Source organism: Indicator indicator, chromosome 5, assembly GCF_027791375.1.
Source record: "Indicator indicator isolate 239-I01 chromosome 5, UM_Iind_1.1, whole genome shotgun sequence".
Lineage (NCBI taxonomy): Eukaryota > Metazoa > Chordata > Aves > Piciformes > Indicatoridae > Indicator > Indicator indicator.
In genome coordinates this window covers 12,751,221-12,773,110 of record NC_072014.1, presented here as the reverse complement: position 1 = coordinate 12,773,110, position 21,890 = coordinate 12,751,221, and the positions used below count along the sequence as shown (strand labels likewise).

Here is a 21,890-nt window from a genome sequence, read left to right as displayed (position 1 = left end):
GTTTTACCAGGAAACTCTGAGTGGGTTTTGGTTTTTTACTCTCCCCACAGACAAGGAGACCATACAAGGAAAGGCTTACCACAAGAGTATGAAGTCTAAAGTAAGAAATAGCCCAAGCTGACTCTTTTCATTCCATTATCTTTAATCTTACTAAAAGCACTGTCACCATCCAAGATGCTCATTTGCTAAAGATGCTGTTGATTAATACAAGAAAATGGAGTTGGAGAATGGTTGAAATGGAAGTGGTGAAACTTGAGTGTCTCCCTTTGGAGCTTCTCTGTCCTCATCTGTTGAAGACATCTGTGTAATCAAGGTTTTACTCCTGGCCTTCTCACATGAATTTTCACATGCTTTTTAAGGTTTTGTTATCTGTTGTGTGTTTGGCAGTGCCCTGTTTTATTTGTGAAGCGTTTGACTTTCCTACTGTGGCAGCACATACAGTTGAAGTGTCTGAGAAGATCAGTGGGGTGCTGCAGTCCCTGGTCAATAGTGTTGAAGTCTTTTGCAGTACTTTAGATGGGACCATCAGAAATGCAGCTGGCTTGTAAGGTCCAGATATTTAGCCGTGAAACTTTTGTATTTTTTCAGACTCCTATGTACTACTCTGAGGCTGTGAGCAGGAAAGTTGTTGATGTAGTTTGTTGGCTTTTCTTCTTCAACTAAAGAGACTTTTTAATGTTTTAAATCTAAGATGGAAAAAGTAGGGTAAGTTGTCTGCTTTTCAAGTTTTGGTTTCTTATCGTCATGAATACAGTTTGTATGTAGATCTCTCCTAGGTTTCTCATAAAGACTAATGAGGTCTTTTCAGGAAAGGTATTAGGATCAAAAAAGCTAGTTATAGAAATCCAAAATCACTGTGCCCTTATTATGTCTTCAGGACTTAGTAGTAATCAGCAAAAACTTTCTTTGCAATGAATGAGTGAGTGACATTTAAAGCTCCATCTGTTGCCTACAGTGCAGTGCTGCACAATGTGTTTCAATGGGTGATGGGATGATTAATTTTGGTTCCCATTCATGCTGCATGAAATATTCTCATAGCAGGGAATGACTCCAGCCCTTGCTGAACTGCAGCATGTGTGGTGCTTGTAGGAAACCTCAGCTGCTGTTTACTTCCAGCTTGTACGCCAAGAAAGGATCCAGGCTGCGTTTGCATTCACCCACGCAGCTCCGTAGCAGGCTATGCAAAAACACTGGCAATTGTGGTGTGCTGACCTGCCTGCTTTTGAGGGATGGCTCTGTCACCAGTGCCACTGCAGCTTCCTCTTTTTGTTGGGTCTGTTGTGACCAGAGAAATGGCCTGGCCCCATAAGTGAGGACCACCTTTGGATCTCAGGGTGGAATAGCAGTCTCACTTTGCCATCTTGCTGTTCTTCATTCAAGCCATACTCTGATGCTTAAGCTTGGTGAGGAATTGTAGCCCAAAATAAGCCCCCTTGGATTCCTGGTCCTTGCCTTTGGGAGAGTAGAGGTAAGAAGTAAAAAGAGGATATAATGATTTGCTGCTCCATGCTGTCCTGCAGCACCCCACTTTCCTATCTCTGCACATTTGCTGTAGCAAGGTACAGATTCATGGAGGAGCATGATGGGTCCATGCCTTCATCCTCCTGTGCCATATGATGCTCATGATGTACCACAGAGGATGTTATTGTCCTGGGTGCTACCACACCAAGACCTTATGGTGCCACCAACCGCCTGGGGTCCTGGGCAAATTTTGGGACTTCTATAGTACAGTCTAGTGAAATCTTAACTAGAGAGTAAGTTGAATATAGATGGTAATGTGGAGTCTTTTTCTTCTCAGCTATTCAGTTGTGCTTATATTTGGGGCATCTGGGATGCTGTAGATGAAACCTGAGTAAATCTCAGGCACTCTGAGGGTGCTGTGCTGTGTCTCATCCATTTTGTTGCGCTTACACACAAAATACTCTTCTTTTATCCTGGTGCTGCAGTCAAATACTGCAGTAGCTTGTTTCTATTAATAGCTCTGATCTCACCATCTCTTAGCCTTTTGGTGAGTTTTGACATTTTCAGAAGTGGAAGCCCCACTGGAAAAAAAGAGCCTGAGCTGCCTAACTGCTGCGCGGGCTGCTGCCCACCCCACTGCTGCCGGTACCACACAAGCAGGGCAGGCAGTTCCCAGGTAGGGGGAACTTATTTCATGGTACTCTAAGGACGCTCAAACAACACAAGTCTTGCTTCCACTGCAAACACTCCCTCAGCTGTGCCTGAAGCAAGCAGTTCCTCCTTGCCTTCTTTCCAAGCTGATTTGAAGTCAAACGAAGGCGATGGGTTTAGGAAACGGCAGTTCGTGGCTTTAAAGCCTGCCTGCACCCTGCTCCTGATGTGACAACATCGTTTCTGCTGGCAACCACCTGGTGTTTGAAGGCTCTACAAAATCCAGGAAATTTTCTAAAAATCACAAGCTAGACAGCAAGGATGGGCTCCCAGGAAATAGTTGGTGGAATAAATACAAGGCATTTTGCTTCTGCCCTGTGGTGAAAGCAGCTGAAAAGAATGCTTAGAACAGGACATCCATACACACACATTGTCAGTGTCCCAGAACTCACACCATGCCAGGACAGAGCTGATTCACAGTGCAGTGGGATGGGATTGTCTCCGATGGCAACAGCCAAGGGTTTGGGGATGCTGAGCATGGCTCTAGGTTTTTGTATTTATGTTTTTTGTGTGTGTTGGAAGGCTGACGTGCTACTATTGCCAGAATCTGTGTGGAGGGCAACTCTTGCATGCCAGTAATTAGAAAGTGAACTCTTTAGTTAGAAATAAAGTCCAACTCCAGAGAGGGTGGAAGATGGGGGGGAGAAACTGAGTCAATGGTTTCTGAAAAGCCGTGGCTGGGAGGTTCAGCTGCAGCCGTCCAGAGGAGCATCCCCTGCTTGGTGTGCAGCAATTTGGAAAGGCACCAGGGACTATAGAGTTACTGTAGGAGAGACATGCTCTTTTATCGGGGGGTTGTGCGCTCTGTCTCCTAAGCTCCATCCGTCACAGACACACGTGGTGGTATGTCCCTACTTTATATGCTCTTGGGGCTTGCGGGAGGGTGCTGCTTTTCTTTCTTCAGCCTTGACCAGACCCTTGTTCCCAGGGTTTTGCAGCAGATTTGGGGAAGTTAGTGTGATTTCTTCCTTCAAGCCAAAAGGAGCTGCTGAGCAAAGGAGAGCAGGGCAGCTGGAAAAGAGCCGTGCAAATTCCATGGGACTCACTCTGTGCCGGCAAGAGGGAGGAGGTCTCGAGGAAAACATTTCATGCACTTTCCATTTGAAGGTGATGTTGTCTTTAAAATGTGAGAGAGGCAGTTTTCTGTGCTGTTTAAATTAAAAAAAAAAAAAAAAAAAGAGTCTTTCTGGCAACAGCATTTGATTTTTAAAATAAAAAGTAGTTTGAGAAATATTTTTGAAGTTCAGCTTAAGTAAAGATTTGCTGAAATGAGATTTGAGCTTAAATCTTGGCTTCAAATGTCCTGCATCCGTTTCATACTGAAATTTTATTTTAACATACTTTGCAGGGTATTTTCAGGACTGAGTCCATCTATAATTTTGTCCTTTAAGGACTTCCATGAAGATGCTGTATCAGAGAAGGGGAAAAACATACTGCAGTTATCACTGTTACTTTTATTTAAATAGTTTAATATTTAAATAGTGTCACTTTCTCCTATTCCCTTCCAAAATGTTCAGTACTTGTAGAGAAGTTATTTTCCATTTTGGAGCATGGAAAAGACTCAACATATGACTGATCTGATAATGTGTTTTTTCTGCAGCCTTTATGTGAAATGTTAAACATTTTTTTTGTAGGAAACACACCCTTGCTTTCAAGTTTGAAATTATCAGCTTATTTTACAGCAAGTGTGTTTAACAACTTCAGTGTATTTAAGATGACTTCCACTCAGTGATGTTATGGGCAAGCTGTGAGATGTCAAATTTGCAATCTCCGCCACGAGGCTGCTCTGTGCCGGCAATCGATGGGGACTAGAATGCTTTAGGTCTTAATTAAGGTACAACACAGAGGCAGTTCTTTGATGCATGGCCATGTTTTATTTATTTTGGGAGGGAAAAACCAGCAGTGTTTCTAACTTGGTACAAAAATAATGGTAACTTGACTGTGAAAAAAAAAATTCCTATGTGCCTAGGTTAAAAAAAAAAATCCTCCCGTTTTCTCCTTCTGTTCGTACAGGGAAGGGAAAGGCAGGGAGAACATGAGATGGTTTATTATTCATAATCGCAATCTTGTCTTCTAATTCATGGGTTTGGCATTTGTCATTAGAACTCTGAATATAGGCTTTGTGCTTTTGCTAACGTCATGAATCCGATTGTATTAATATGTTCTCAAGGCAGAACTTATAAAAGCAATTTTCTAGTCTACCATAAAATATTCATAAGAATACAGGCTTTTTTGTTTTGTTGATGTGTTCATTAAGCAGAGAAGGTTTTATTGTTTTCAGGAGGGCTCTGTAGGTCAGAAGCACTCACCACTTCTGTGGGGAACTCATGGCATTTCAAATAGGGTTTTTTTGAGACTGAAATAGTAAGAGTTGGGGATGACGCAGCCTGTGCTGAGACTCTGAATGGGAATTGTGGTTGCGATCTCTGCAGCTGGCGCCCCATGCCTGTACGTCGGGCATTTCGGGGGGGGATGTATCCCCTTGGATGGGAAATGGGAGGGTCATGAAGTTTGCTTGGGACCGTTATCCAGCATGGCACAAGTTAAGGCTGTTATCAGGGAGTAAAGCAGCAGTCATTTATCACAAGACACAATCACAAGTTGCAGTGATCACAAGCAGTAGTTTATTCCTTCTGGCTGAGACTGGATTTATTTTAAGATGTTGAAAGGTTCTGTTTTCTGCTTTTAGGAAACACAGTGTTTGGATCATAAAGGTGCATGTAGGAAAGCTCACATGGATTGCAAGGAAAATTGCATTTAGCCTAAATAGCTCTGACAAATTCCGTGAGCTGTATTGAAGATAAACAGATTTACGTGGAGACTGGGTAAGCGGGAGTGAGTGACTGCTACCTCTGTATTAGTAACACTGACCTTTAGTCCACATGTATAAGAGATGGGAGATGTTATTGCCAGGTGCTCAGAAATCTTTGGCTTGACATAAAAATAGTCAATGCATTTAAAAGGCTTGTGATTCACAGAGCCCGCTGCACTGTTTGGCTTACTGACTCACTTGGTTTGATCCTCTAGGATTAACTGTTTCAAGCTCTGCTGGAGCCTTGGCAGCTATAAAGTTGCATTAAATCATAATCAAGATTATCTTTGGGGACTTTTGCAACTCTGGGGCAGTTGGCTATAGATCTGGGACTGAGGGAGTAACACAAGGGCTCCAGCAACACTATGCTGGTGTCTGTATGTAGCACCTGCCTGGACATTACTTCCACATGGATCCTGTTCATTGCCAGTGGTCAAGTTTGTCTTTATGCTGGAGTGATCACTATAGGTCTGACTTGGCAGCAAAAGACTAAGAGCCAAGTTGTACAATTCTGTTTCAGCGTCTTTTAAAGGTGCATCTAATTCACGCTGGAAAGCTGCTGCCCCTAGAGAAATGTTGTGGCAGATCATAAACTTAGCCTAGATTTGCCACCTAAGAAAATTGCTGCTCTTCCAGGAATTATCCCGGTGCGTCTTTTGTAACATACAGTAGTTACATTAGCAATGCTCAGGGTATAATAGCCATATGCAGATGACTAAAATGGACTTTTGATAGCCACAACGTGTGGTGTCCAAGGGCAGGTCCTGCTTAACAGACCTGATGTCCTTCTGCAAGGTGACCCACTTAGTGGGCACAGGAAAGACTGTCGATGTTGTTTACCTGGGTTTTAGTAAAGCCTTTGGCACTGTTTCCCACAGCATCCTCTTGGAGAAACTGGCTGCTTTTGGCTTGAATGGGTGGATGATTCACTGGGTTAAGAACTGACTGGATGGTCAGGCTCAAAGAAGGATGGTGAATGGAGTTAAATCCAGTTGGCAGACAGTCACTACTGGTGTTCTCCAGGGCTCAGTATTTGGGCCAGTTCTCTTTAATGTCTTTATCAGTGAGCTGAATGAGGGAATTGAGTGCACCTTCAGTAAGTTTGCAGATGACACTACACTGAGAGGGAGTGTTGATCTGCAGAGATCTGGACAGGCCAGATCATTAGATGAGGTCAGTTATATACAGGTTCTGTACTTGGGTCATACCGACCCCTCGCAATGCTATAGGCTTGGCACAGAGTGGCTGGAAAGTTGCCTGGGGGGAAAGGAGCTGGGGGTGCTGATCGATAGCCATCTGAACATGAGCCAGTAGTGCGCTCAGGTGTCCATGAAGGCCAGCAGCACCATGGACCACATGAAGAATAGTGTGACCAGCAGGTGTAAGGAAGCGATTGTGTTCCTGCACTGGGTACTAGGGTGGCTGCACCTAAATACTGTGTTCAGTTTTGGCCCCTCACTACAAGATGTACATTGATTTGCTGGAGTGTGTCTGGAGAGGGGCAGCAAAGCTGGTGAAGGGTCTGGAGAACAAGTCTTATGAGGGAATTGGGATTGTTTAGTCTGGAGAAGAGGAGGCTGAGGGGAGAACTTAATGCTTTCTACTACTCCCTGAAAAGATGTTGTAGTGAGGTATGGGTTGTTCTCTTCCCCCTAGTATCAAGTGATAGGATGAGAAGAAATGGCCAAGAATTGTGCCAGGGGAGTTTTAGATTGGATATTAAGAAAAATTTCTTTCCCGCAAGAGTGGTCAGGCATTGGAAGAGATTGCTCAGGGAGGTGGTGGAGTCACCATCCCTGGAGGTGTTCAAGAAACATGTAGACGTGGCACATGGTTTAAGGACCATGGTGGTATTAGGTTGATGGTTGGACTCAATGATCTTAGAGGTCTTTTCCAACCAAAACAAGTCTGTGATTCTATGATTGTCTTTTGGGGGCTTCTTGGTTTGTTTTGTAAAAACAGATATTAATTTGCATTTGGACTCTATTTTGTTCTCTCTCTCCGTGTTTTCCATATACATCCAACATAATAATGGGATTTTTTTTCTGGCGTGGCAGCTTTACTCTCTTGCTTTTCTAAGACACATCCCGTTTTCCACAGTCCTTGGGACAACTGATGGTTTCTGATTGCACTTTTGGTCCCATACACCATCTTGCTGCAGCAGGTACTGTAGAGATATAGTTTTCCTGGAGCTTGAGCAGTGCTGGAGGGATCCACAACATTCTCCTGTCATTCTGAAATCCTGGCAAAGCTGGGTCTAATTTAAAGCATTGCATTTAAGATGAGAAGTTTCTGAAGCGATAGTCCGTGAAACGAAGTAGCCTCCGCAAGGCTGGTTTGGAGCTGTCAGCTCCCACTCGCGTGCGGGGAAAGCGGATGCAGAGGGTTTTTTTCTGCACGAGTGGCTGCAGCAGTTGCCATAGAGATGCTCCGTGGGCAGGAATGGGAAGGGGCTGACCACAGTACTCACCATGCAGGAAAGCATCGGCAGTTCCTATGGATTGCTTAGGAACGTGGTGCCTGGGTGGGTTTGAATGGTTATCTGTAGATGAGAGTGTGGTGTTCTGCCCAAAATCCTTGGCTGTGGCTTGGTGACCTGTGGCGAGGAATCTCAGCTCTGGTCTTGCGGGGGAGAGAGGGGGGTGGGGAAAAGGCCACAGGAAGGGAAACAATAGGGAAGTGGAGGGGAGAGCTTGTGGGTTGAAAAATAGCAACACTTCCAGTAATGTGACCTTTTGCAGAAAATGTTTCCATCCAAATAAAAGTCTCCTACTCCCCAGCACAAGCGAGCGTAGGGAGGGGGAACCATGCTGCTTTTGCACATGTACTGTGCTCCTCCAACCCCTCTGCCTGTTTTGGAAGGATCCTCGGTGAACAGAGCTGGCTCTGGGGAGCGGGAGGTGGTGTCTGCCCTCCATGGGTGCCCACAAGGTATTGGGCAGGTGGGACAGAGTGATGGGGCACCAGGTGTCTGCTGAGGCCTGGGACTCTGGATGGGTGAGAAGCAGGGCTGCCCCAGCCTTGGAGGAAGGGTTGGTCACCGGGCGTTCCAGAGGCACAATCAGCTGGGAAGTTCACGAGACCACAGCCTCTCTTTCCTAAAAGTGTTAAGAAACTCAGATAATGCTGTCTCTGTAAAGCCTTCCCCTCTCTTTTTTTCATCATAGCCTTGCACTTGGCAGCAGGGCAGTTCATTCTGGTTTACATGGGGACACCTCACAAAACACCCCAGATTTTCTGAATTGCTCCACTATTTTTCTGTGCCTTTGTGTTTCATTTAGCCCCAGGTTTTACCAACATCATCTTCTTATGCATTTCTTAGTTACTGGCAAAAATAAACAGTATTAGAACTCTTTCTCTGGGAGTGATGATACTAATGTCCAGGTAGAGGTTACCTGTGGACATTTGTTGGGTGTCCCTCTGGCTGTTCCAGGGAGATGGCACAGAGGGGTAACAGTGAGGTGGCTTGTATCACCAGAGCTGCGTTCCATTTTCAGCACAGGGTACTCATTTGTTCCTAATGATTTGCAGTTGATTTCAGGTGATCTCTGAGGACAGGCTGCTTGGACTGGCAGAGTCAGCTTGTTTTGCACTCCTGTCTCAGTCTTGAGGAAGTGGCTGAAGTCAGACCAAAGGTTTAATTATCAGGCTTGAAGTGAAATAGGAGTTTAACTCTGTGTAAAATGAAAGCTTCTCTTCAAGTACTGTTTTGATGGGTGTCATATAGGTGGTGAAGGCTGGTGGTTTATCTTAGTAAAACTTTTCCTTAGGCCTTTCACAGCTCCTAAACATTTCCATGCTTTCCCCTTTTGAACTGGATTTTAATTCACCATCTAGTTTGTTTGTAGGCAGGAAGACATTATCTTTCTCACAGTAAAACTGGCTTTACCTTTGCTTTGGATGGTTGTCTGTCCTGCTGGAACTGTCTGCGTGGTGGCTTGTACTGATGGTTTTGCAGTAAAGCGGCATCTCTACCTCTCTGAGATCTCACAGCCTTTCCCAGGCACGTGTGGGAGCCCTGCAGACGACTCCTGGGCATACCCTTGGCAACTCTGACGTGGAGTAGGTGTCTTAGTAGATGTGTGACTGATCCAGCTTCAGTGACGCTGCTGATGCTTCCTCCCAACCTTATACAAACACATCTTAGTCATTAAAAAAGAAAACGTGAGCTAAAATGAAATCACCAACCAACCAAGAAAATAAAAACCAGCACCTTTATTCTCCAGTTTTATTTGAAGGGTTAGCCTTTTTTACTCTGCAGACAATGTTCTTTCAAAGGTTTTAGAAGAATTATTGAGTGATTGCCCTGTAGAGAGAGACATTTAATGTGGCAAATGTACGATATGCATGAAATGCAGAACTGTCATTCGGGTGAAATGTAGAAATTGTTAGTCATTCATGGCATGGCAGTATTTTATTTAATTTTTAGCAGGAATAAGGTAAGTTTGATTATTGCAAAGGTATTTTGGTAGTTCACAGAATCACAGAATGGTCTGGGTTGGAAGGGAACCTCCAAAGGTCATCTAGTCCAGCCCCCTCTGCAGTAAGCAGGGGCATCCTCAACTAGATCAGGTTGCTCAGAGCCCTGTTGAGCCTCACCTTGAATATCTCCAGGAATGGGATCTCAGCTACCTCCCTGGACAACCTGTTCCCATGTTCCACTACTCTCATGGTAAAGAACTTGTTTATAACATCCAATCTAACTTTACTCTTCTCTAGTTTGAAGCTATTGCCCTATCACTATTACTACAGACCTTTGTAGACAGTCTTTTTCCATCCTTCTTGTGGGTCCCCTCCAGATACTGGAAGGCTGCTCTTAGGTCTTCCTGGAGCCTTCTCATCTCCAGGCTGAACAACCCCAGCTCTGTCAGCCTGTCTTTGTAGCAGAGGTGCTCCAACCCCCTGATCATTTTCGTGAAATTTTTCCTCATGTTCAGATGGAATTTCATGTGTTCCAGTTTGTGCCCATTGCTGCTTGTCCTGTCACTGGGCAACACTGACAGAAGTTCTAAGCATTTCTGAGATCCCATCTCAGTCTTCTCCAAAACAAATAGCCTCAGGTCCCTCAGCCTTTCCTCTTCATCTTAGTTGACAATGAGGACACATTGTTGACTCATGTTTAACTTGTTATCCACTGGGACTCCATCTGGTAGTTCCCCATCTCTCCTGAACTGGAGAGCTCAGAACTGGACCCAGGACTGCAGATGTGGCTTCACTAGGGCAGAGTAGAGGGGGAGGAGAACTTCCCTCAACCTGCTGGCCCCACTTAATGCACCCTGAGAAAACATTGACCTTGTTGACAATGAGGGCACATTGTTGGCTCATGTTTAACTTGTTATCCACTGGGACTCCAAGGTCCTTCCTTACAGAGGTGCTTTCCAGCTGGTCAACCCCTAACCTGTACTGGTGCATGTGGTTATTCTTCCCTAGATGCAGGACTCTACACTTGCCTTTGTTGAACTTCATTAGATTCCTCTCCACCCAACTCTCCAGTCTGTTCAGGTCTCACTGAATGGCAGCACATCCACTTCTCCCAAAATGTCATCAGCAAACCTGCTGAGGGTGCACTTTGTCCCATCTTACATGTCATGGATGAATATATTGAATGATACTGAACTCAGTACTGACCCATGGGGAACACTGTGAGTTTACAACCAGACTCTTTGCTGCTGGTCACAACCCTCTAAGCTCTGTCATTCAGCCAGTTCCCAGCCCACCTCACTGTCCACTGATTTCACCCACATTTCCTAAGCTTACTGATGAGAACATTATAGGAGACAGTGTTAAAAATTTGGGCATGAGCTTCCTATGACTGCCTGCCCTGCAGTGTCCTCAAACTGCTTGCAAGACATGTTCACACTTTTCTGGTGGTTGCAGCAAGGCTCATCTGTCACTGGAGCACTTAACGATTTGTCCTAATTGCTTCATTACCCCTTTGCTTTTGTCTCAGCCTTTTTCCAAAACTGGTTATCAAGGATACAGCACATGGTGGTTTTGTACATAAGTTTCCACAAGTGGGACTCTTCTCTTCTTACTGTAAGAGTCCATTAACCGATCTGTCATGAGTCAAGACTGATCCTTTCTTTGAAGCTTTAGATTAATCTTTATCCTTCTTATTTCAGGTGATACTAGAACAGTGGAATGGAAGAGTGTATTTTGAATACACAAATGTAGAGTGCTATCAAGAAGGGTCAGATCAATTTGTGGAAGTCCTTTGGTTTTAGAATATGTGTATATTTGTGGGAAGTGGTGGCTGGAGGAGAACTTGAACTTCTGTAGTGCCTCCTTACCGTTTAAAAATAGATGCAAGTTTAATGGTGCTGTTATTGATTCAATCCATGGCTCCTCAGGGTCTTTTCCAGATGCCATACGTGATCTAGATCCCTTTGTGAATGGGGAAATATGTTCATCTCTCCTGTTTTCATCTCTTGTAGTTGATGTGACCACAGCACTGCCCTTGCAAGTTGCACCGACTTCAGTCCCGATGGATCTGCGTTTGGACCACCAGTTTTCCATGCCTGTGACGGAGCCGACGCTGCGGGAACAGCAGCTCCAGCAGGAGCTCCTGGCGCTGAAGCAGAAGCAGCAGATCCAGAGGCAGATCCTCATCGCCGAGTTCCAGCGGCAGCATGAGCAGCTCTCCCGGCAGCACGAGGCCCAGCTGCATGAGCACATCAAAGTAAGCAATGGGCAGCCCTGCACTGGGTGACGTGTGAAAGCATCCCCTCACCAGGGGCGTGCACAGACTAATTTATGTAGTGTGTGGGGATACTGTGCTGACTGGTAACCCCTGTTTGGAGAATGATCTTTTGTAAAGGAATGGGAGCACCAAGAGTTAAAAGGGGGATGGGATGGAGGAGAGGAAGCAAGGTAAGCTGGTGTCATAGAGTCATAGAATGTTTTGAATTGGAAGGGACCTTTGAAGGTAACCTAGTCCAAACCCCCTGCAGTAACCAAGGACATCAACTAGATCAGTTGCTCAGAGCCCTGTTCAACTTGACCTTGAATGTTTCCAGGGATGAGACATCTACTACCTCTCTGGGAAACCTGTGCCAATTTTCACCACATTTACTGTAAAAAATGTCTTCCTTATATCTAGTTAAAATCTGCCCTCTTTTAGTTGAAGGCCATTACTTCTTGTTTGCAACAGGCCCTGCTAAAAATACTGCCTCCATCTTTCTTACAGACCACCTTTAAAGCACCAAAAGTCTCTCTAGAGCCTTCTGTTCTCAAACCTGAACAATTCCAACTGTCTCAGCCTTGTCCTCACAGCAGAGGTGCTCCAGCCCTCTGATAATTTTTGTGGCCCTCCTCTGGACCCACTCCAACAGGTCCATGTCTTTCTTGTACTGAGGACTTTACATCTGGACACAGTACGCCAGGTGGTGTCTCACCAGAGAAGAGTAGCGGGGGAGAATCTCCTTCAACCTGCTATCCATGCTGCTTTTGATTCAGCCTAGAATACAGTTGGCTTCTGAACTGTGAGCACCCATGACTAGCTCATGTCATCCACCAGTACCCCCAAGTCCTTCTCTGCAAAGCTTCTCTTGTTCCCATCAGCCTCATGTTAAACATTATCCATCTCTCTGGATGTATTCAGAAGCAAGTGCATTTCCTTCCCTGGATTTGGGAAGTGACAGTAGAGTTTAAGAATGAAGGTTAACAATATCATATATTTGGGAATAGAATGGCATATAAATTGCTCACTGGACATGTCCCATCAGCACAGGGTGCAAACCAGATGTTTGAATCTTGGTGTCTCTATGGGAATTGCAAATGCATGGGTGCAGGTAGGTCTGCACGCCGTGAGGTTTTTCAGAGCTGCGCAGTGCAAGACAGGCACCAGCCGGGTGCTTCGCACTGCTGCGTTGCACGGGACGGGGAGGAAACGTAAGGCACAGGGTAAGTAGGAAGTGCAGTTGAGAAGATGGCTGTTGCATAGTGAAAACGATAGACATTATATAAATATTTCACAGTGATAGACGATTGCTATGGTAACAGAAGCTTTCAGAATTGCTAATATGCTCTCTTTTCAGAGGAGGATTAGCGCTGCACATGGTAAATAGCGTTAATGTAATATTAAAAAGCAACCTCAATTCAACCTTATATAACTTTCATTTTAATACAGAATACATGTCAGAGAGGGGAAGGTAGGATTCAAAGTTAATGGTGTGTTATTTACAGACTTTTCAAACACAGACATGAGCCTGGATTTGTAAGGACAGTTGCTGTTTGAAGACTGATTAACAGCAGATGTCTGTAGCCTCTGTGTTCTCTCTAGGACAAAGGCATGAAGTGGTACATGCATGTAAATACATTTATATGTGCACTCATATCTATGCATAGTAAGTGTATATGTGTGTATATATCTGTAGTTATGCACATGTACCCACGTGTCTATATGTGCACATTTGTGCCTGAATAGCACAGGAACAGCTATAGTGTCTGAGGTTCACATAGTACACTCAGGAGGAAAGGATGGAAATTATCTGTGACAAATATTTCCCCGATTTCCTTGCAGTTGTGTGTGCCTTTAGAGATTTGTCTATTAAAAATAAGAAAGGGTCATTCAGATTTATTGGACAAGCTCTAAGCACTGATGAAACAAAATGTATTTGCTCTCATTTATGTTCAAGCTATGACTAATTCTGAAGTCTTTGTTAGAAGGAAGTCGAGAATTAATTTAGCCATTTAGCACAGTATATCTAGACCATTAGGTAATGAAGTTCTTCCTCTGATGTGTAAAGCTTGGCTGGATGAAAAACTTAAAATAGGAATGATATAATCCTGTATGAAAAAGGATGACCAGCAAGGTGATCTCCCATAGTAGCAAGTGTATCATCATGCCCAGAATTGTTTTAAAAATAAATCAGCACGTTATTGAAATAAAGCCCATGATATCTCACAAATGTAATAAACCCCACACCTGTACCAATGAGTAACTATAATTCACTTTCTTTGGGAAAGCATACTTTTTGCATTCATAAGTCAGCCCATATTTAGGTGACTTGTGGATTAAAACAGCTTTCTGAAAATGGCAGCTGTGTTAAGCCCTGCGGGTGCAGGGAAGTTGTTATTTTGTCCAGAGAACTAAGATTCGTAACCTCATATTTGGACTTTGGACTTTGAGCTGTCCAGCTTCTTTGTGGTGGCTCATAAAAAAGCAGGGGGGATGTTAAAGCAAATAAAAAACACCTGTGTAAGTAAAGCCCTGGGATTTGAACTGTGAAATTTGTTCTAGAAATAATTCTAAATGAAGATTCAGAGCTCTTTCTAGAGGACTTCAGGTGTTTTTTCAAAAATAGCTGCTCATGGCATGTAGTACATGCTCATGCGCAGGAGCAGGAGTGGGGATGTGGTCTGTCATCTTTTCTGTTTACTCAAGCACTGAAACTTTAGACTTAATGTATGAAGGAAACAACAAATTCTCAACATTCTATTTGGGAGCTCAGAATAAGTTAACTTCATCCGAGGATTGGCTTATGGCATCACTGACAAGATTAAGAGTATCATTAGTCTGTTGTCTCCAAAGTGATGTGTTGTGTATGCAAAAGTAGTTTAGACTAAGCGATATAGTTGTACGATTCTACAGCTGAAAGTGTTTTATAGCCTAAGTTTATGGTACTGTAATCAAGGTGCCATGTCACTTTTATAAACATATATTCCCAAGTTTCTTCTTCACATGGAGAGGGAGTCTCAGTTTGGGTAAGAGAAGGGTTTGGAACCTAAATCTGCTCAGATTTCTGTGTTTTAGGACTCTTTGTAATGACTGCTGACTCGAGTGAACTTGCAGCACTTAGGGAAGGGGGAACATCTCTTCTTCCCACTATTCAAACAAAGCACTAGTATAAGAAACGTCTTAAGGTCTTTTTAAGTAAATGAAATTTGGCTTGGAAAATGCTGGCATGTCTTTGTTGTTTTTCTATTCAAGCAGATAACTTTTTCCTATTGAAATCTGAAGTTTTGGCATTTTCCAGTGCTTGGTTTTGTTATGACAGCCCACTTTTAGTTGTCCAACCTAATGCAAGAGGAGAAGATGATGAGATGGTTGCAGTCCTTCTGCAACCTGTGCAGTCCTTTTCCCTTGTCATCCCCAAGCAGTCCTTACTTTTATAGACATAATATGATATATGGCCTCCACATAAAGGTGGCAAATTCCAGAAGATCATGTGATTTGGAGAGCCAGGCTGGGAATGAAATAGTGTTTGTGGAAGGGAAATATAATGGATGAAGTTAGAGCTCAGCACACAGAGGGGGTGGGATCGTTGCATGCGAGGAGTAATGAGCAAACCCTGACATGTTTAGGGAAAATGAGCTGAGGCTTCTGAAGCCTTCACACCATATGAATTAGGAAAAGCTGTCTTTCACAGCTACTGCATGGCTTTGCAGATTGCTGCGGCCTGACATCCAGAAACGCTGCAGGAATGGAAGCCAGAGCTGGGGAGCACTGGGGGCTGCTGCGGGCTGGCTGCAGGCAGAGGCAATGGTTTCTGTCTCCTGTAGCCGCTTACCTTCAGGGAGATGGATTTTCCACTCAGGCATACCCAGCCAGATGTGTAACAATATTTATAGCCTTCAAATCTGTCTTCCTAAATAAAATGGGGATGGAATAAGGAGCCTGATGCCCAGGCGGCTGCCGGTGAGAAGATGGAAAGCCTCTCCACAGGTCCCAGTGTGAGCTTTTCTTGACCTTTGATTGCAAAGGAATCGGCAGTGAATTTTTTCCTTTGTGAGTCACTCATTCCCAGCCAAGATCAGCTGGAAGTTACCAAGAGCTTTTCCATTTGCCTTCTGGTCAAGGGCTGGAGCAAGATGGTTGAAGAGGGGCAGGAGCCACACTTTGGCAGAGCGAGAGGCACCTCAGGAGGTGTGAGCTCAACAGAGAAGCAAAGGATGTGGTGGGTAATGTGGTTCATCTCTTCCATCCCTCTGCTGCTCGAGCTCAGAGCAGAGCTCTTCTCAATTCTGGCTGTTTTATAGCTAAAGCTGGAAAGTTACTCAGGATGCTGACACACATCAGCATTAGCACATGATAGCAGGCACCAGAAGATTCCTGATGCTGCTGGGGTAGCAACACAGGCAAGCAGCTCCTTGTGGACCTGAGATCCTAAGCAGGAGCCATGCAAAGATGTTCATTCTGTTCACGAATAAAAGAGTATTTGTGTGCATCAGTAGCAAAGGTAGTGCTAGGCTGTATGTCCGACATACCCAGAATGGTCAGAGAAGTCATGGGCTTGTGTATAAGCAGCAGCAGTAAAAGGAGCTTTGTGACAATGCTCACTGAGGAGTGATTCTGAAGTTGTTTTCTTTTTATTAACACAGCAATTTCCTACATTTAACACTATCCTGTGCTGCTTAATGGCTTTATGCCAATAAATAAGAATCTGTGGAATATTTTTCAGACACTGGCTTTATATCTATAGGAATGTTCAGATAAAACCTGATGTGATGGTTTTGTTAGTTTTTGCTGTTTTCACGTGACTTTTTTTCATCAGTGTAGCTTCCAAGCCCTAATGGAGAGATGGTAAAACATCCAAGGCATTAGCCCCTTGCTCAAAGACATGGGATAAAGCTCTCTGGGCACTTATTTTTGTTTTAGAGAGTAAAACTTTCAGGGAAACTTCCATACAAATTTTTGCAATGCTGTAAATAAAATGCATTTTTTTCCCCAAAGATGTGTGACTTAATAGGTGTCATATTGATACTAAAGCAAGAAACTGCTCTTTGCTTTCATGTGGAGCCACCTGCCTTTGGCGTGGCAGGTTTGCTTGCAGGATATCTCATCAGGCACAAATCACATCATCTTTCAGTGTGGCTGCTTTCAGTGTAACCCTGACAAGCGTAGAGCCTCTTTTTGGTGGCCTTTCCACATCAATTTCTACTTAACAGGAAAAAAAAAGTATTTGTTTCAAATCTGCTTTTGGGGTCAGTGTCATCTGCTTCTCCCCTGCAGCTGTGCTGGCGGGGCACCTTCCCTATATCCCTAGGCTGGTGACACCAAGGTTGCACCTTGATTCCTGCAATGCGTCCACTTCCCCCTGACCTCCTCCTGATATGTTGGACTCTGGAAGGGAAAACTCCCATTTTACCTGCTCTGTGCTCTGACTCCCATTGCTGAGCATGTCTGCTCCATCCTTCCTGCCTGCAGCAGCCACCACAAAGGGACTCCCTCTGCTCAGTTCTGTGCCTCTCTTCTGCAGAGTGCCTCCTGTTCCTCACAGTCTGCATGGTTTCAAGAGGAACTTGAAAAGCCTGGAGATACCAGGTGTCCGCCTCTGTCTGTATCCTGACGTGAGAGGATTATTCATCTTAGAAAACTGCAGCTGGGTACAGTCAATGGTAAAGAACCAGACTGAACGTTTTGTGCCTTGTTACTACTTGGATGCATTGTATTGTGCTCTCTTGCTATTTCTAGGCAGCTTCCTGTTCTTTTTTTGGTGACCTTGCCTCATTTTTCTGGTACACAGAGCTGACTTGAAGACTTAAACCTGGATCTTGCGAAGCTTAACTTCTGATGGAAGTAAGCCTGAGGAAAACTTTTTCAAGATGAGAGTTTTTGCTCCCTTTTGAAGGGTGGGGGGTAATTTTCCCCATGCTCGAAGTCAAGATCTTTTCTAAGAACAATGAGGACAAGTCTGCACACAGAGTGCATATCATCAACAAATTTATATAGCAACTTGGGCACCTATATGAAGTTATTATACAGCAGCCCAGGTTAATTTGGTCTTTTTCCTACTTAGCATTGCTGGTTTCTGTATTGAAGCTGGTTTACTTAGCTGGGAGAGTTGATGCACCTTTTAAAGCTGGTTAAAAAAGCACATTTCCTTTTGGCTGCTGCTGTCGTTTGTTGGATGGAAGGAACAGCGTGCAAACTCCAAAATTTTCCAGCTTTGAGTGAAGAAACCTCAATCAGAAGTGGTCACAGATCTCACTGCAGCCAGTGGACATGTGGTGGCTTTCATCCTGTGAATCCTTGTACTAGCATCCATACAGTCTGCTGGTGACAGCCAGCCACTTCCTTCTGCCACCATTACTCTTTGCTTTTGGCCTTCATAGGGGGAGATAAAAAGCTTGTTGCCCCCTGAGCTTGACTACTCCACATTCCTTTGGTGAAGCCAAAGAGGAGACATTCACCCAGTGCACTTCTTGCTAATTAATTTTCTGAAGTTGGACTTAAATTGGGCTGACACTTGGGTATTCTGAAGGCTGCCTGACATAAATAGCAGAAATGGCAAACAGATATAGAATCCTTTTGTTTGTTTGTTTTGATAGCACATGCTCACTTTTTCTGTGGACTCCAAACAGCTTTTGAAGTGGTCAATTTTTTTTTTTTTATAGCTTGAATTTTTCTCCCAGTAAAATGTATGAGTGGCACAGTGTTGTTGTAGTGTTTTCTTTTGATAGCTAGAAGCCTTGGAATTTCAAAACAAGCAGTAGAAGAAAGATTATTTTGCAATTCGTACACCTGAGTATGCAACTCTAATTTTATCTTAATTTTAAACTATATGAAATAGATTGGAAGTAGTCAAAGGGAACACATAGAGAATCAGGGTAGAAGTGAAGAAATACCCAAGTGGACCCTGCTATTATGCCAGAAATACTGACCTGCTAATATACACCACTGCTGATAAATGCCATTGATAAGCTTGTAATTCCTGTTGCTGCATATGGTCTCTTAAGAACATTGAGCTGCTGTATGGGAGAATGAAGTTGCATTTAAAACATAAATCATGTTGTGAATAACTTAACTTTGCTCACATGCACACAATATGAACTACATTGTTAGATTGATCTCTGTGTTTATATTTCCTGTTTGACTCATGGTAGTGTGTGAGAATGATAAATATTTGGCATCTATGTTGGTGGCATCTTACCTTTAAATACGGAGCTTCTGCTGCACTCACACGAGCGCCAGGTGATGGTGTACCTTCATTTTTGGCATGCAGCCTTGCTCCAGGCACCAAGGGTACAGAGACTGTCACAGCCTCATGTCACATGATGAGCATCACTTTGCAGTCTGCTTCACCCTATGTCCACCCTCTGTCAAATGGAGCTGATGTGACAGCAGCCACGCTGCCACCAGTGGTACTCTATCCGTGCTGCTTTCCCCCTCCTCTTATTTTCCATGATTGTTTGAGAAGCCTATCAGGAATGCTCTGGTGACATCACCCATCCCTGCTGCTTTCTGTTTTCATCACACAGGTGATTGTAAATGATGGATAGATGCAGCCATGCTCCTCCTTTTCTTCAGCCATATTTCCTTCTTTGAAATGACCAAAACTCAGTGTTGGCTTCTCTAGCTGCTCCCATTTCAGGATCTCTTTCTCCTACATCTTTGCTCCTGATAGTGATTTTAGCATAACATTTGCATTCTGATTCTTCTGCTCCCTGCACCCCAAAACAGTTCACAAAGGGCTGTTCCTCTGAGAACAGAGATCTGATCACTTAAGGCATGATAAAAATCTCATTTAGCATTAAGCATCTGGGACTCCATTTACAGGACAATTTATATGGCTCTTTCATTTACAGAGATTCCTTATTGCCATCCATGATCAGATGGATGTTCCCTGCTCCTGGTGCAAGATGTATGGATATGTCTTCCATTTCAATAATAACCTTGTAAAGCACAGCAGAGGCAATTGCAAAGGTGTTTTCTCCATCTTTAATGAAGAAAATGGGAGAAGGAACTGAACATGCTGGATACTGCAGATGAAGCACAGTGCTTTATTAAAAGCCTCTCAGATACTCCACTTTTGGAGAAAGGGTAAAAACTGGCAGTCAGGGAACTGCTAAAAAAACACATAAAAATGCATTCTGAGTGCTGTACTTTTGCAGATACTTAGGGCTTAGAGGAATGGAGCTGCTGTGCAAGCTTTCAGCCCTTTAGGAGAGGTAAGCAGTAATGGCATGGGAAGGAAACAAAATTGTGTATCTATATGTAAGCTGCCAAATTAATAATGTGGGATCTTTTCACCTAGAGCTGGTGATCAGGAAACAGCCATTGTTCCTTTTCCTGGAGACATTTGAGCCTCATAAACTTGACCACCAGACATTCTCAGTAGGACATGTCTAACCAAGACCAGTCTCTTGCCCAGGAAGCTGTCGGCTGGGAAGGATCATTTCCCCGTGTCGTGAAGAGATCCTGGCTGCCGGTGCTTCTGGCATGGGCCCGCCTGCTGTCTGCCTGCCTGACAGCTGGGAGGGGGCACACTGAATATACCTTCAGCTGCTGATGTGTCCAAGGAAAGAAATGATAGACATTCACTCTTCTGAGCTGTGCTTTCAGATTTTTGCATCTTGGCTTCTGCTGAAACCCACAACGTTCCTCCTGCCATCTCTCAGTATAACTGATTAATTCTGACTAGCCTCCGGTACTCTGGGAGATATCTGAAGCAGGCTGTGTCAAAGCCAAGAAAGTGAATCCTGAAACTGGAGCCACGGCCCAAGACTTCAGTAAACAGGATGGAGAGAAAATGAAGCAGAGAGTTCGGCCAAAGGAATGGCCAGCATTGAGACTGATCTAAAATAAGCCAGTACAACAGTTCTTTCAGAAATCTGCCAACATCTGTGCTTTGCTTTCACCTGTACACTAATGTCAGGGGGTGATTTGATGGGTGCATGTTTTGATGAGTTCTTTCTTATCATCACCTATAATTTTCCTTTATTTTTATGCAATCAGAGCTCTAGATCTTTGTAAATACCTGATTTAACCTACCAAAACTGAAGGTGGTAAATGGTTTGCCTTAAAGACACTTATTAGCACCAAAACCCCAGCCTTGCTGCCTGCTAGATGAAGGGACAATTATATGAACCATCTGAAACTATTTACCTTGGTCATGCCTTAACTCAGTCTTCTTAAGAATGCAGTTTCAGGGGATGCTGAGAAGATCTGCTTTGGGGTTTTTTGGTGTTTCTTTTTTGTCTTGTCTTGCATTAAGTTATTGGGTTCAAAGTTACTATTTTGCTTGCACATTCTTACAACTTCTTTGAAGCTATCGTCTCCATCAGAAAGCCAGCCTCTTGTTAGGGATGTCAGGTGAAGTAGTTGTTCTAAGTCTCTCAGCTTGCCTGGAAGAAGTCCTCAGACTACAATGCTGTGATGGGCTGGACCTTGGTCTGAGAGAGAAACCGTGGGTGTGTGTGAGGAAGAATGCAGATCTGTAGGTGGGGGATCAAACTGCCTTTCCATCTGTGTTTCTTATTAATCTCAGTAGAAGTAGAAATCACCTGCAAATCTGAAGAGCAGCAGAAGTGCTTTGGGTGATGTGCCACCACGCTGGAGCACCTTCAGCAGATGATCTCAAGCATAGACCGAGATGCAAGTTAGGAGTTGAACACAACACTAAGCTACTTTGGATCTCAGGAAACGTTTATCAGCAATAAGCCTGTGTGGCTACCTGCATGAGTAAGGGTGAGCTGTCTGACTACAGGTACTTTTACACTGCCTTCCACTAATTGCAGTAAACTATTCAAAATACATATTATAAAAACCTAGGAGTCACAGTCTAAGCTTCAAAACATCTCCTGCTTTGCAGATTTTAATCAGTTTTACCACAGTGTGTGAAGTAAATGACAGAAGCACCTTTAAAATTTTTATGGGAAGGAAAAAGCTGAGGAGCTGTGGCCAGAGCAGTGCCTGGCTTCTGGAATCTGCAAGGTACCAGGATGCAGGAAGGACCCACATTTTTTTTCTACTCATTTAGCTAATTGAGTGGTGGTTACGGAAATCTTGAGGCAACATATCTCTATGAAATATGTCCCCGTTGTCTTGGGTCTGTGGGATCTTTCCTGTCGGCAAGGAAAGTTCTTTCCCAGGAGGAACTTCCCAGGAGGGCACTGCCTGGCTTCTGGGCTGAGGCTGTTGGAAGGTTTTGGAGCACTACTTTTCCACCTCTGTTGTAACAAG

At 44.0% G+C, this 21,890-nt stretch overlaps 1 protein-coding gene across 1 annotated transcript in view; it reads left to right on the top strand.

Annotated features, from left to right (window-relative positions):
• HDAC4 (histone deacetylase 4) overlaps nt 1-21,890 on the top strand; it is a 193,990-nt gene that overhangs the window by 69,978 nt on the left and 102,122 nt on the right. The window contains exon 3 of the mRNA XM_054381416.1: nt 11,419-11,663. Within this exon, the coding sequence (XP_054237391.1) occupies nt 11,419-11,663 (245 nt within the window). The remainder of the gene's footprint in view (nt 1-11,418; nt 11,664-21,890) is intronic.